The 12,502-nt window shown below is 44.2% G+C and overlaps 1 protein-coding gene and 1 pseudogene across 4 annotated transcripts in view; both read left to right on the top strand.

The window, feature by feature from the left end:
• Nucleotides 1-269: 269 nt before the first annotated feature.
• Nucleotides 270-1,573, top strand: LOC120058022 (annotated as a pseudogene).
• A 6,903-nt stretch (nucleotides 1,574-8,476) lies between these two features.
• The window catches only part of LOC120058494 (alpha-1,3-mannosyl-glycoprotein 4-beta-N-acetylglucosaminyltransferase A-like), an 86,824-nt gene continuing 82,798 nt past the window's right edge, over nucleotides 8,477-12,502 (top strand). For 2 of the 4 annotated variants that reach the window (XM_039007198.1, XM_039007199.1), the window contains exon 1: nucleotides 8,477-9,017. In XM_039007198.1, coding sequence (XP_038863126.1) covers nucleotides 8,924-9,017 — 94 coding nt within the window. In that variant the 5' untranslated portion in view covers nucleotides 8,477-8,923. The remainder of the gene's footprint in view (nucleotides 9,018-12,502) is intronic. The other 2 variants (XM_039007200.1, XM_039007201.1) reach the window with 2 other exon arrangements.

The raw sequence follows: 12,502 nt of genomic DNA on the forward strand, positions 1-12,502 counted from the left end.
GCGGCACAGAAATATAAAATGAGTCAAACCACATTTAAAGCAGCATGTATGACTAGTCTGGCCTGGGAGAATATCAGAACGTCAGAAAATGTAAATGAGGAAAGGAGGGCAACATTCACCCGGTCATTACGTGCTGTACCAAGGGGTGGCGCTGTGGCAATTCTTGTCTACCCCCTTGTGTAACTAGTGGCTCTGCCTATTGCTCTCTGCTTACATTACGAAAACACACATACATGATTCACTAAACACAGACAACTTCTCAAAGTTTTATGAAGCCATACCATCTTTCCCTGGTGTTATTTGCCGCGACACTGTGCCTTTGTGAGAGCTACACTCTTAGGAACTCTTGGGCTGTCGCGTCCAACGACGCCGTGTCCGAGGAGGAGGCCGCCCCGTTGTGCTAGTGGACAACAGCGGGCTTTGGAAACCGGCATATCCGCACTCGGTGTTACAAGATAGTGCGGAGAAGCCCAAAGAAAGCGTCAAATCGAAAACCAAGGATGCAGCGCCCGTGTCCTCTGCGTCCAGGGTGTTCTCCTATCGGATGGAGGAGATGACAGCGCCCGCCAGTACCCCGTCACCTCCACCACACCAGGAGACGGCGAGGACGGTCAGATACATGGCCCACTACAGCGACTGAGGACATCTCGCCACCATCTCCACTCAAGACCTGGTACAATACTACATTACAATTGCTCCATGAAGCACATTATCACTCAACATGTACTATCATGTGTTGTGTTCAAATAACAGCCATGTATAGCCTGTGTATTACAATATTTTGTGTCCACAGATAAAGGGCCTTCCTTTTGGGAATATCTTCTCAGTCAGTGATGGCCCAAAGGACAACAGTACAGGAGTCCTCTATTTCTACGTCACCCTGATGGACAACACTGTAGCAGACCTGAGAAGCTTCCCATTCGCCTCTCTCACTTTCTCAGATGCAGAGGGAGACTCCTGCAGGTAGAACAGAGTGTGTACTGGGTTGTGATACAACCCGGGATCGAACCAGGGTCTGTAGTGACACCTCTAGCACTGAAATGCAGAGCCTTTGACCTCTGCACCACTCAGGAGCTCTTGGGTCCCCATCCAGTACTACATTGAAGTGGCACATTAATGCTTGCTGCGTGTATGTCTGTGTTATGGTTCAACATTATGTTATGTCTCCCCAGGCAGCAGATGTATGATCCTGAGGACTGACTCTGACAGGCAAGATGGTGGAGGTGGACCCAGAGGAGGTGGAGTTTGCCAAGGAGGCCATGTTCTCCAGGTGTGTGCGCATGGCACACTAATTGCTCATCCTCCCTGAACATGTTTTGAGTGTCTGTCCAATTGTCTCTACATATGTGCAATGTGTGTGAGCCTTTGTACTTAGCATACCTGTCTGCGTGTTTAGTGAGTATAATGCTCTTGCTCGTCCTCTCCCTCCAGACACCCTGTGATGAAGAAATGGCCAGTGGGACACAACTGGTTCTTTATGAAGCTGCAGCTGACCCAGGTCTGGCTCCAGGATTGGGTCGGAGGGGTGTCACTCATCCCCCTGGAAGACTACTTCAAAGCCACACCCTACTGAGAGGAACTTCATCCACAATGTATATGAAATCTACTACACCGTGTCAGATACAACACACGTTACCAATACAAGACTGGGTGTTAGCTTCCCTGTATGGCACAGCAGCTGTCATCACATTCATCACCACAAACACAACATAATGGGAGGCTCTAGAACCTTCAAACTCAACTCTAGACCTAGATGCCAGTTCCACTGTGTTTCATTGTTGCCCTCTAATCAGGGACTGATTTAGACCAGGGATACCAGGTGGGTGCATTTAGTTCTCAGCTGGAACAGAAAACCAACAGGCTGCGGACCTCGTAGGGTAAGAGTTGAATAGCCCTGCTCTAGAAGCTCTAGTTCTGGAATATTTGGAAGTGAGATGGGAAACATGAAGAGAGTTTAGACCTTCTCTAGGCAGAGTGTGGTCTTACCATGGATCATGCAGAAGTAACAACAAATGTAAGATGTCCCCCTATGTCATCCAGTTCAAGGGAAAGCTTCTTCAGAATGTGAATATACAGACGTAGATATAGATGCCTATAAGCAGACACTGGAGATTGTTAAATGTACAGAATGATTTACTTGCTTTGCAGATGTTTATCCAATGCTACCACAAAGCCTTTTCACATAATCTTCTGTCCAACAGCTAGACAATGACAAACCAAAAACCTACCTAAAACAGGCTCATGTCTGGTGGACAATAGATTGACTCTGATCTTGAGTTGTGTCAAGTCACATTTCTATTTTATGCTTAGGTCAAATAATGGACATGTTTTCCCAGTCTTTCAATCGCGGTTATTGATGCAGTAGCCGAAAGTTGATAAAGTGTTCTGATTTTTCATTTTTAAAATAATTGGACCACTGTCAATGTAGGTATGCTCCTAATTATGCACCGATCAAAATGCCTTTTTCTGTATTAACTGCTTTTCAGAAAGTATTTTGGTTGCACTTGCGGTTCTATTCTTTGGTTGCTGAAATCTCGTGTTTCCAGTCTGTCCACACTAGTCGCGGCTCAACTCCGTCATATCATGGAGTTGAGTTTAACCGGCTACACATTATTAAAACAATTATAGTCTTTGGTAAATAAATACTGGACTGATTCAGTCCTGAGGAAGTGCAAACTGCATACAGTATTTCTAATTTTGTTGTCAATGTATTTGTTAATTTGTCAAACAGTATTTTGGGATTTTGGTGCTGAAGAGAGCGGGCTCCAGAGTGGCGCAGCGGTCTACGGCACTGCATCTCAGTGCTAGAGGCATCACTACAGACCCTGGTTCGATTCCAGGCTGTATCACAACCGGCCGTGATTGGGAGTAGGGTTGCACATTTTGGGGAATATTCAGTGGAAACTTTCCGTGGGAATTAATGGAAATATATGCACATAAATCTTTTACCTTATCATAAGTAGGCATAATTGCAAATGATTAAATCCTTCCAATAGAAATAAAAAAAAAACTATTTAGTTATGAATTGAACTTTAATTAAATGAGTTGACTTTTCACATGGGATGATTTCACTGAGCAACAAAAGAAAGGGAATATGTAAAATGATAGTCTAGAAACTAAAGCTTTGGTTGTCTTCCTCTCAGGCTTCCATGTCTTCTCCCTGGACCTCCTCAATGTCCACCTCTTGAACATCAGATTCTGAGGCCTCATCTTCACTGTCACTTTCCAACCTTGTTGAGGATGGCTTATTGTCATGCTCAAAATGCCAGGATGGCTACCAATTTTTCAACCTATGTCTTGGTCAGCCTGTTGCGTGCTTTGGTGTGTATGTTCCCAAACAAGGACCAGTTGCGCTCTGAGGCGGCTGATGTCCCTTCCACCAGGTGGCTGATGAGATATGTTGGCACAACTGCCATATGGCATCTCCATCCCAAAGCCCTTGCTTGGAAGTGTACTTCGCCAGACTGCCAAGAACCTTGCACTCATCCAGGCCAAGGTGGCGAGACATGGTAGTGATGACACCATAGGCCTTGTTGATCTCTGCACCAGACAGGATGCTCTTGCCAACATGTACGCTGCAGCGTGTATGGGCTTCAGGCATAAGTTTTCACGCTTTTTGATGTATTTCAGAACTGCAGTTTCCTCTGCTTGGAGCAACAGTGAAGTGGGCAGGGCAGTATGGATTTCTTCTCTTACATCTGCAAGCAGAGTCTGAACATCAGACAGGATGGCATTGCCTCCCTCAATCTGTGCAATGGCTACTGCTATAGGTTTCAGGCTACTTACCACTCTCCCAAAATACATCATCCAGGATGATCCTCTTGATGGGGGTGTCCATATCGGCAGACTGTGATATGGCCATTTCTTGGAGAGACTCCTTCCCCTCCAGGAGACTGTCAAACATAATGACAACACCACCCCAACGGGTGTTGCTGGGCAGCTTCAATGTGGTGCTCTTATTCTTTTCACTTTGCTTGGTGAGGTAGATTGCTGCTATAACTTGATGACCCTTCACATACCTAATCATTTCCTTGGCTCTCTTGTAGAGTGGTTGGTTTTCATGGTTTTCAGTGCCATGATGTCCTTGAGGAGCAGATTCAATGCATGAGCAGCACAGCCAATGGGTGTGATGTGGGGGTAGGACTCCTCCACTTTAGACCAAGCAGCCTTCATGTTCGCAGCATTGCCTGTCACCAGTGCAAATACCTTCTGTGGTCCAAGGTCAATGATGACTGCCTTCAGCTCATCTGCAATATAGTGACCGGTGTGACTGTTGTCCCTTGTGTCTGTGCTCTTGTAGAATACTGGTTGAGGGGTGGAGATGATGTAGTTAATTATTCCTTGCCCACAAACATTCGACCACCCATCAGAGATGATTGCAATACAGACTGCTTTCTCTCTGATTTGCTTGACCTTCACTTGAACTCTGCATCCAGCAAATGAGTAGATAAAGCATGTCTGGTTAGATGGGTGTATGCTAGGCAAAGAACATTCAGAAATCTCTTCCAATACACATGGTCTTTGAGCATCAGAGGTGAACCAGTTGCATACACAGCTCGAGCAAGACATTCATCAGCATTTCTCTGACTACATTCCTCCATTGTGTAAAAAAACTTTGGAGGACCATGAGCTGTTGCTATCGATACGGTGTCTGAGTCATAATTTTCACCTCAAATAGAATTATAGGGACTTTTGTCAGAGGTTGCTTGTTGTGAGCTCTGAGGGAACTTTATGCACTTGGCCAGATGATTCTGCATCATTGTTGCATTCTTCACATATGATTTGGCACAGTATTTGCAAATGTGCACAGCTTTCCTTCTACATTAGCTGCAGTTAAGCAGTTAGATTAAACAACTCCTTTGTAAGATAAATGTTTTAAAATGAAACATGTATGGAAACAGGTGAATTAACACTCCTCAGTTAGCAGGCTCAAGCAAGCTAAAACCCACATGGCAGCAAAAAATAAATAGCAGAAAGTGTTAACAAGTTAGAAACGATTTAAACACACTTTGCTGTAAGCTACTATTTACTAGTTAACAAAAAATAATGTATGTCATGTAAAATATATTCACCCCACCCAGCATTTTAATCAAAACTTACCAGAAAGCATGTAGTCGTTGGCTCAGACAGTGTAGTAGTGTGGGCTCAATAGCATCTCATTAGTGTGCAAGATCTTGAGAATCCGCTGTACATGTGATGGAAGAGTGCACTGTGCATGCCGAGGGTTTAAACAAAATATGCCACAAGACCTATAATTGCCTTATGTGTATCCCACAAAAAAGGTTCACTGTCAAGCTACATTTTTAAAATGAATTTAAGCAAAGTTCCCCGAATTCCAGGGCTTAACTTCCCATGGAAATTTTCCGGAATAATTCAGGAAATTTACCGGAAGGTTTCCGACCCTTTGCAACCCTAATTGGGTGTCCCATAGGGCGGTGCACAATTAGCCCAGCGTCGCCCGGGTTAGGGTTTGGCCGGGGTAGGCCGTCATGGTAAATAAGAATTTGTTCTTAACTGACTTGCCTAGTTAAATAAAGGTTGAATAAACAGGATAGGTAAAAAACACCTCTGCAAATCCAAAATGGAAGGAGGATTGTCTCTCCCAAATTTTATATTTTATTACTGGGCCGCTAACCTCCGCGCTGTTACGTTTTTGCTGGATGACGCACGTCCGTCACCCAGCTGGCTTAGTATGGAGCGGGAGGAGTGTCACCCCTTCTCTATTGGTGCTGTGATTTTGTCGCCTGTCAATCTGGAGAGGTCACTTTATCGTAACAATCCTATTATACATAGCACAGTCCGAATCTGGAAGCAAATTAAAACCCACTTCTTTTGAGTTGCTGAGGGAAATTTATAATCTTCCCAGAAGTAACTTTTTCAGATACCTACAAATCAGAGACTGTTAGAAAACACCTCCCAACATTTGGGAATGCTAAGCCTTCCATGTTTGACGGATGCATAAAAACATCCCCCACCTCAGACAAACTGATATCTCGTTTATATGATGCTTTTCAATCTGTTAGCACACCTTCTACAGATGCCATTAAGGCAAAATGGGAGGAAGAACTAGGGACTGACATTTCGGTGGCAGACTGGGAAGATAGCTTGGAGTATATCCACACCTGCTCCATTAACTCCAGACATCGTCTCATACAATTCAAGGTATTACACAGATTACACTATTCCAAAACCAAACTGCATAGGATATTTCCTGATACATCCCCTATGTGTGATAAATGTCAGGCTGCACAGGGTACACTACTCCACTGCTTTGCCCTATGCTCTAGCTTGTATGGTTACTGGTGTGGAATTTTTAGGATCCTCTCTGAAGTTCTGGAGACTTCAATTGACCCAGACCCGCTTCTGATAATCCTGGGAGTGTCTGATTCCCTAAACGGATTAACCAACCCTCAAAAACAACTCATCTCTTACAGTCTCATTTCGGCAAAAAAAAACTAATCTTGTTGTTTTGGAAAAAGAGGGATATATATTTTTTAAAGTTACCGCACGGCCTCTGTGGCGGGACGCCGGCCTCCCAAGTACTCATTGCTAACTGGGATTTGCCACTGTACTCCAAATTTGACCTTTATCCACACTGATACATCAAGAAGATTGAAATACTGCAAGTTTAGCCAGAAAACTGCCCTTTCTGTACTCATGCTAGTTAGCAGTAGCCACCGCTAATAACATTCTATTGTAGAATGTTGTGTGTGCTGAATTGCACACACAAGCCAAGCGCCACCACTACAGTCAGTAGCACTGTCAAAGCTGTCAAAAAAAATAAAAACAAAAAGTCTGCAAACAAGCACAAACATCGGCCACAACGTGTTTACAATACCTTGTTGGTAAGGCATTATTTGTTCGACCGAATGGAAAAACGTCTGAAGGAGCAGGATCAAACATGTTAGCCTTCTCCCAGACATGCAACCATTGCAGAGGTAGGGAGAAAGGATGGGGATCCTGATGCTTCTGCCTGCCAGCCACATCCCAAGCAGTTGCACCTGATTCCTCCTAGTTAGTTAAAATACAGAGTAATAATCAAGCATTTTGTCAACATTAATGACAGTTTAGAAACTTGAGGTAGGCTGTCTCCCTACTACGTTGACTTCGGTTTGCAGTATGACAGTCACAAATATCTTTGATACAAATGTTATTATCAACTTCTGGGGTAACTAGCTAGCTAGCTTTAGCTTGGTAGCTAGCTAACACCAATGCAACCAGACTGAAAACAATGACCAGAAACTGCAACAAAAAAAAAAAATACATGTGATTAAGTATTAGCTAGGCAACCAATGGTTGTTCTACTGAAGTCAAACTTCAATTTATGAAAATAACTAGCTTGCTAGATAACAAACTAACAGGATAGCCAGCTACCTATCCCTGTTTCCCCAAGCTAACATTATAAGCAGCTAGCTATCTTCATGTGGCTTGTGTAGCTTGACCAGACCAGGTATGACCATCATCAACCAAATACAAAAACTGTCTTATAAATTAGGGTTATTTCAGATGATGACACCTAGCTATATAGATGTTGTTTTGCTATGTTTTTTTTGTGGGAGAACATTGTTTGGATCCATCAGCTAGCTAGCTTTTTTTCTGATCAGCACTGTCCCAGAGCTTGGGGAAGTGTGTCTGCCTCCTGTGGTAGGTGCGCGAGACAACTTTACCAGCATCATAGCATAGGTCTCGGGGGAATCGCAGTGACATTATATATAAGTGACTGTAATCAATGTGTAATATCTACATAAAAAATGTATGAATGTGTTACATTATTATACAATGTACAGTCATATTCAGATCCTGATTGGTCAACAAGCTTATTTGACACTTATATGACACTTATATTTTTTTACATGCAAAGACCCAACCCCTGCATTGTGGTAGTGTTTCATGATTGCGTTCTGACCCCAGTGCAGCTCAGTGTAAACAAGCATAACAGTAGGGTCGGAACCTGCTGTCAAACTAGCAAATGTTATGCTGAAGAAGATACAACGGAACATGTCGCGAGCGAGCCTGTTGTGTGTGTGCTGTGCAGCAGTATAGCTAGCTAGCTTGCTAAGCAGCCAGCGTGGGAGTCTAATCAGAAGACAGTTATCCAACTGTGAAGCTAGCTATATGTAGCCTGCCAGCCACTAGTGTAGTTAAATATTTTAATGAATCTCTTTAACCTTATCTTGCGAGGGGATATGATAACTAGCTACGCTAAGGTCTATGAAGAAGCACATCCACATCTTGGGCTTGGGCTGGTTCCCAGCAAAGACTATCCTCCTCTACCCTCCATCTGCTGAATGTGTCAGCTAGCTAGTTACTTGTTTTGCTACCTTCTAACTTACATCAGCACGTCAGTGGTTGCTGCTTGCCAACTTTGATCGGCTGAAAATAAAAATCTAATTCATGCAGATGTTCTCTTGTCAAACTAGTTGATTCGGTTTGCTCTTGCCATCCCCAGAATCATCCGAGTGCAGAAGATTAAGGAGCCGTGTCAACACTTCTGTTCAGGATCTTTCAGTTATCCAAATCACTTTGTGCAGTGAGTGGAGGGGAATAATCGCACCGCCCGACCATGCTCACATTTAAAAAAGGAAGAGCTGCCTCGTGATTTACCACCCTCAAGCGAGAGAGCGAGGGAGAAATCATCATCAACCACAGAGCGAGAGGAGAGATCATCAGTCACTCACGGAGACGACGCTGAGGACTCGTCACGGCAGACAGGAGGGACAGAGAAAGAGAGAGACGTCCATTCCCCTTTCCAGTTAGCTAGCTTCTCAAACCTCCTCGCTTCCTTCCAACGTCCTCCGGTACTACCCGGGTTGGGCAACCGTAATAACGCGCCTCCGCCTGGACTGACAACCCCGAAGGCAGAAGGCGAGAGGCACGGCACCCTCGGGTCCCCACGCTTCGTGGAGAGAATCGCTGAAATGAGATGAGGCTCAGAAATGGAACGGTTGCGACTGCGATAATTTTCTTCACGTCGTTTCTCAGCCTGTCTTGGTACACATCCTGGCAAAATGGCAAAGGTAAGTAAGCAAACTCGTTTGTCAGCAGCTATGGTGTGCTACCACTCGATTTCTGTAATTCAAGAATTTACAGTTGGCTAGCCAGCTAACGTTTTTGACAGCTATTTGTTATGACTGGTTGATGGACAGCAAGCTCTCAAGCTAACCGCTAGGAACACATTTTCTAACTATATAGCTAGCTATGCCATTTAGCAGACGCTTACATTTTACATATGTGTTGTCCTGGGAATCGGTCCCACTACCCTGGCGTTACATTCGCCATGCTCTACCAACTGAGCTATGAAGGACTTAATGCAGTGACAGACAGACACTCTAAATATGAGTTGTTTTGTTGGCTGGCTATGAAGCTTAATCTTCAAACCTGGACGTTAGGATACTGACACAGACTGCTACATAGAAGGGGGCTATTATGTGTACGGGTTATATATGGCAACCAGCCCTACACTGTCACAGTTGGACATGGCTTTCCATGAGAATCATATCATCCGGATGTCTGATGATAGCAGGTATCGAAGCCAGATACAGTAAAGCTATGCAAATCCACAGCCGTTGAGTTTTGCATGCAACCCAACCAACTAGCGAGCTGAGTACAAGATCGATCCTCTTGCTCGTGTATTTTGACAGTAAATCGACAGTCAATAATTCCCCAGTTCGACCCGCCTAGTTATCGATTAGAATAAAATGTACACGCACTTGTGCACTAAAAATGTAGTCCTAGTTTGTTGATAAGAAACCAACTGGATTTTCTTTTTCATCCTGTTTCTTCAATCTTTTCGCATTGAACCATATTTGGTGCTTAGTGACATTTTCTAAAGGGATGCCTCATTTATACATCCTATCAGACATCTGGCTCCTATCTGGGGTTTGTTATCTGCAGAGTGTAAATAAGTGTGGCCTTTAGATCAATTCTAGACCAAGGCTTGTGATTAGGCTGTTTATCTTTCCTTTATTTAACTTGGCAAATCAGTTTAAGAACAAATTCTTATTTACAATGACGGCCTACCGGGGAACAGTGGGTTAACTTCCTTGTTCAGGGGCAGAACAACAGATTTTTTTTTACCTTGTCAGTTTAGGGATTCCATCCAGCAACCTTTCGGTTACTCGCTGGCCCAACGCTCTAACCACTGGGCTGCATGGTGCAACTAAAGGCTATTGATGATTTGAGAAAGTAGAAGAAAAAAAAGCTTTTGCTCTGTGTTCCTTGCCTCAGGCTGCACAGTTGTTCTCTCATCAAGTGATCATATTTTCACACATCAGACTATTCTCAATGTAATCTGGTCTTTTACTAATATGTAAAATTAGTTTAGATTTAGAATGGCCCATTTATCAAATGGACAGGAACAGGGACAAAGGGAAAAATACCTGTCATCTGTTTACACCGTTTTGTAGGCTACTTGGGTTTTATAGCATGAGCTTAATATGTGCAGCTGAGAAATACATTGAATAACACTTATTTCACTCCACATCAACCACTGTTTGAGGAGCATACTCTCGCTGCCAGACAGGTGATATTCCTGTTTGAGGAGCATACTCTCGCTGCCAGACAGGTGATATTCCTGTTTGAGGAGCATGCTCTCGCTGCCAGACAGGTGATATTCCTGTTTGAGGAGCATGCTCTCGCTGTCTGACAGGTGATGTTCCTGTTTGAGGAGCATACTCTCGCTGCCAGGCAGGTGATATTCCTGTTTGAGGAGCATACTCTCGCTGCCAGGCAGGTGATATTCCTGTTTGAGGAGCATGCACTCGCTGCCAGACAGGTGATATTCCTGTTTGAGGAGCATGCACTCGCTGCCAGACAGGTTATATTCCTGTTTGAGGAGCATGCTCTCGCTGCCAGACAGGTGATATTCCTGTTTGAGGAGCATACTCTCGCTGCCAGACAGGTGATATTCCTGTTTGAGGAGCATGCACTCGCTGCCAGACAGGTGATATTCCTGTTTGAGGAGCATGCTCTCGCTGCCAGACAGGTGATATTCCTGTTTGAGGAGCATGCTCTCGCTGCCAGACAGGTGATATTCCTGTTTGAGGAGCATACTCTCGCTGACAGACAGGTGATATTCCTGTTTGAGGAGCATGCTCTCGCTGCCAGACAGGTGATATTCCTGTTTGAGGAGCATGCTCTCGCTGCCAGACAGGTGATATTCCTGTTTGAGGAGCATGCTCTCGCTACCAGACAGGTGATATTCCTGTTTGAGGAGCATACTCTCGCTGCCAGACAGGTGATAATCCTGTTTGAGGAGCATACTCTCGCTGCCAGGCAGGTGATATTCCTGTTTGAGGATCATACTCTCGCTGCCAGGCAGGTGATATTCCGCCCAAACTCTGTATGCCATGGGCTCTCCAACCCTGTTCCTGCAGCTACCCAGTGCTTCATTTGGGAAACCAAGTGAAATCTGTACGGGAACATCAATAGCAACATGTTTATGCAACAAAACATATTTCGCTAAACTGTTGACAGCCCGTCTGCGGGGAGAGGGAGGAGATGGACACGTATGGTGGTGAGATTTTCTGTATAGCTGAAGGTAATGCCACTCAGTTATGACAATAGAAAAAATGCCCTATTACTAGGTTATTGAAAATACAAATTCAGTAATTGTAGGCAAACTGTAAGCAGCCCTGCACAAACCAGCAGCATCGCATAGGGCTATACGTTCTCTCCTCGACTCATGGATAGACATTTTGGAGTGTAGCATATGGTAACCAGTCCATCCAGTATGCGTAATAACAGTTCACACTCAATAGCGATTACTCAAATACGTAATATGCGGTAGGCTATATATTGTATAACGGCACAATCATCATTTTAATTCCCCCCCCCCAAAAAAAAATGTTGGGCTTGGGCTCATAAGCCTATGCATCAGCTCTAATATGCATATTGCTGTTTTGAATGAATCATCACCTTTAGGAAGCGCTGTCCATTTCGTTGCATTAGTCTTTGAAACAACATCTACAACAACCATGTTTTACACTGTTTCAACCTGCTGTTAAACTTTCTTCAAATTGATCATCACAGTGAGGTGAGTTTTAAAAATATGATAGGCCTACTGTTATGATGATAAGTGTTTTGATGTGATTTTGGATTGTATTTCCATTGATGTCAGTGGTTAGACCAGGGGTGGGCAACTCCAGTCCTCAGGGGCCTGATTTTTTTTTATTTTTCTCCATCCCTAGCAAACACAGCTGATTAATCAAATTGTATTCTAAATTGCAGATCATCATTAGGTGATTATTGGAGTCAGGTTTGTTAACTGGGGCTGGGGCAAAACTGTGACCCCAATCAGGCCCTCGAGGACTGGAATTGACCACCCCTGGGTTAGAGGGACAATAGAACCCTGAGGACCAGGCCATTAGGACCTGATTTTTTTGTTAGCAGGTTGGGTACTACAAAGGCATGTCCAGAGTGCATAAAAGGAGATTACCGTGACTCAACGGTCACATGGAATCTGACTGCAGTCATGACGGTAATATGGTCACCGCAACAGCCC

Source organism: Salvelinus namaycush, chromosome 13, assembly GCF_016432855.1.
Source record: "Salvelinus namaycush isolate Seneca chromosome 13, SaNama_1.0, whole genome shotgun sequence".
Classification (NCBI taxonomy): Eukaryota; Metazoa; Chordata; class Actinopteri; order Salmoniformes; family Salmonidae; genus Salvelinus; species Salvelinus namaycush.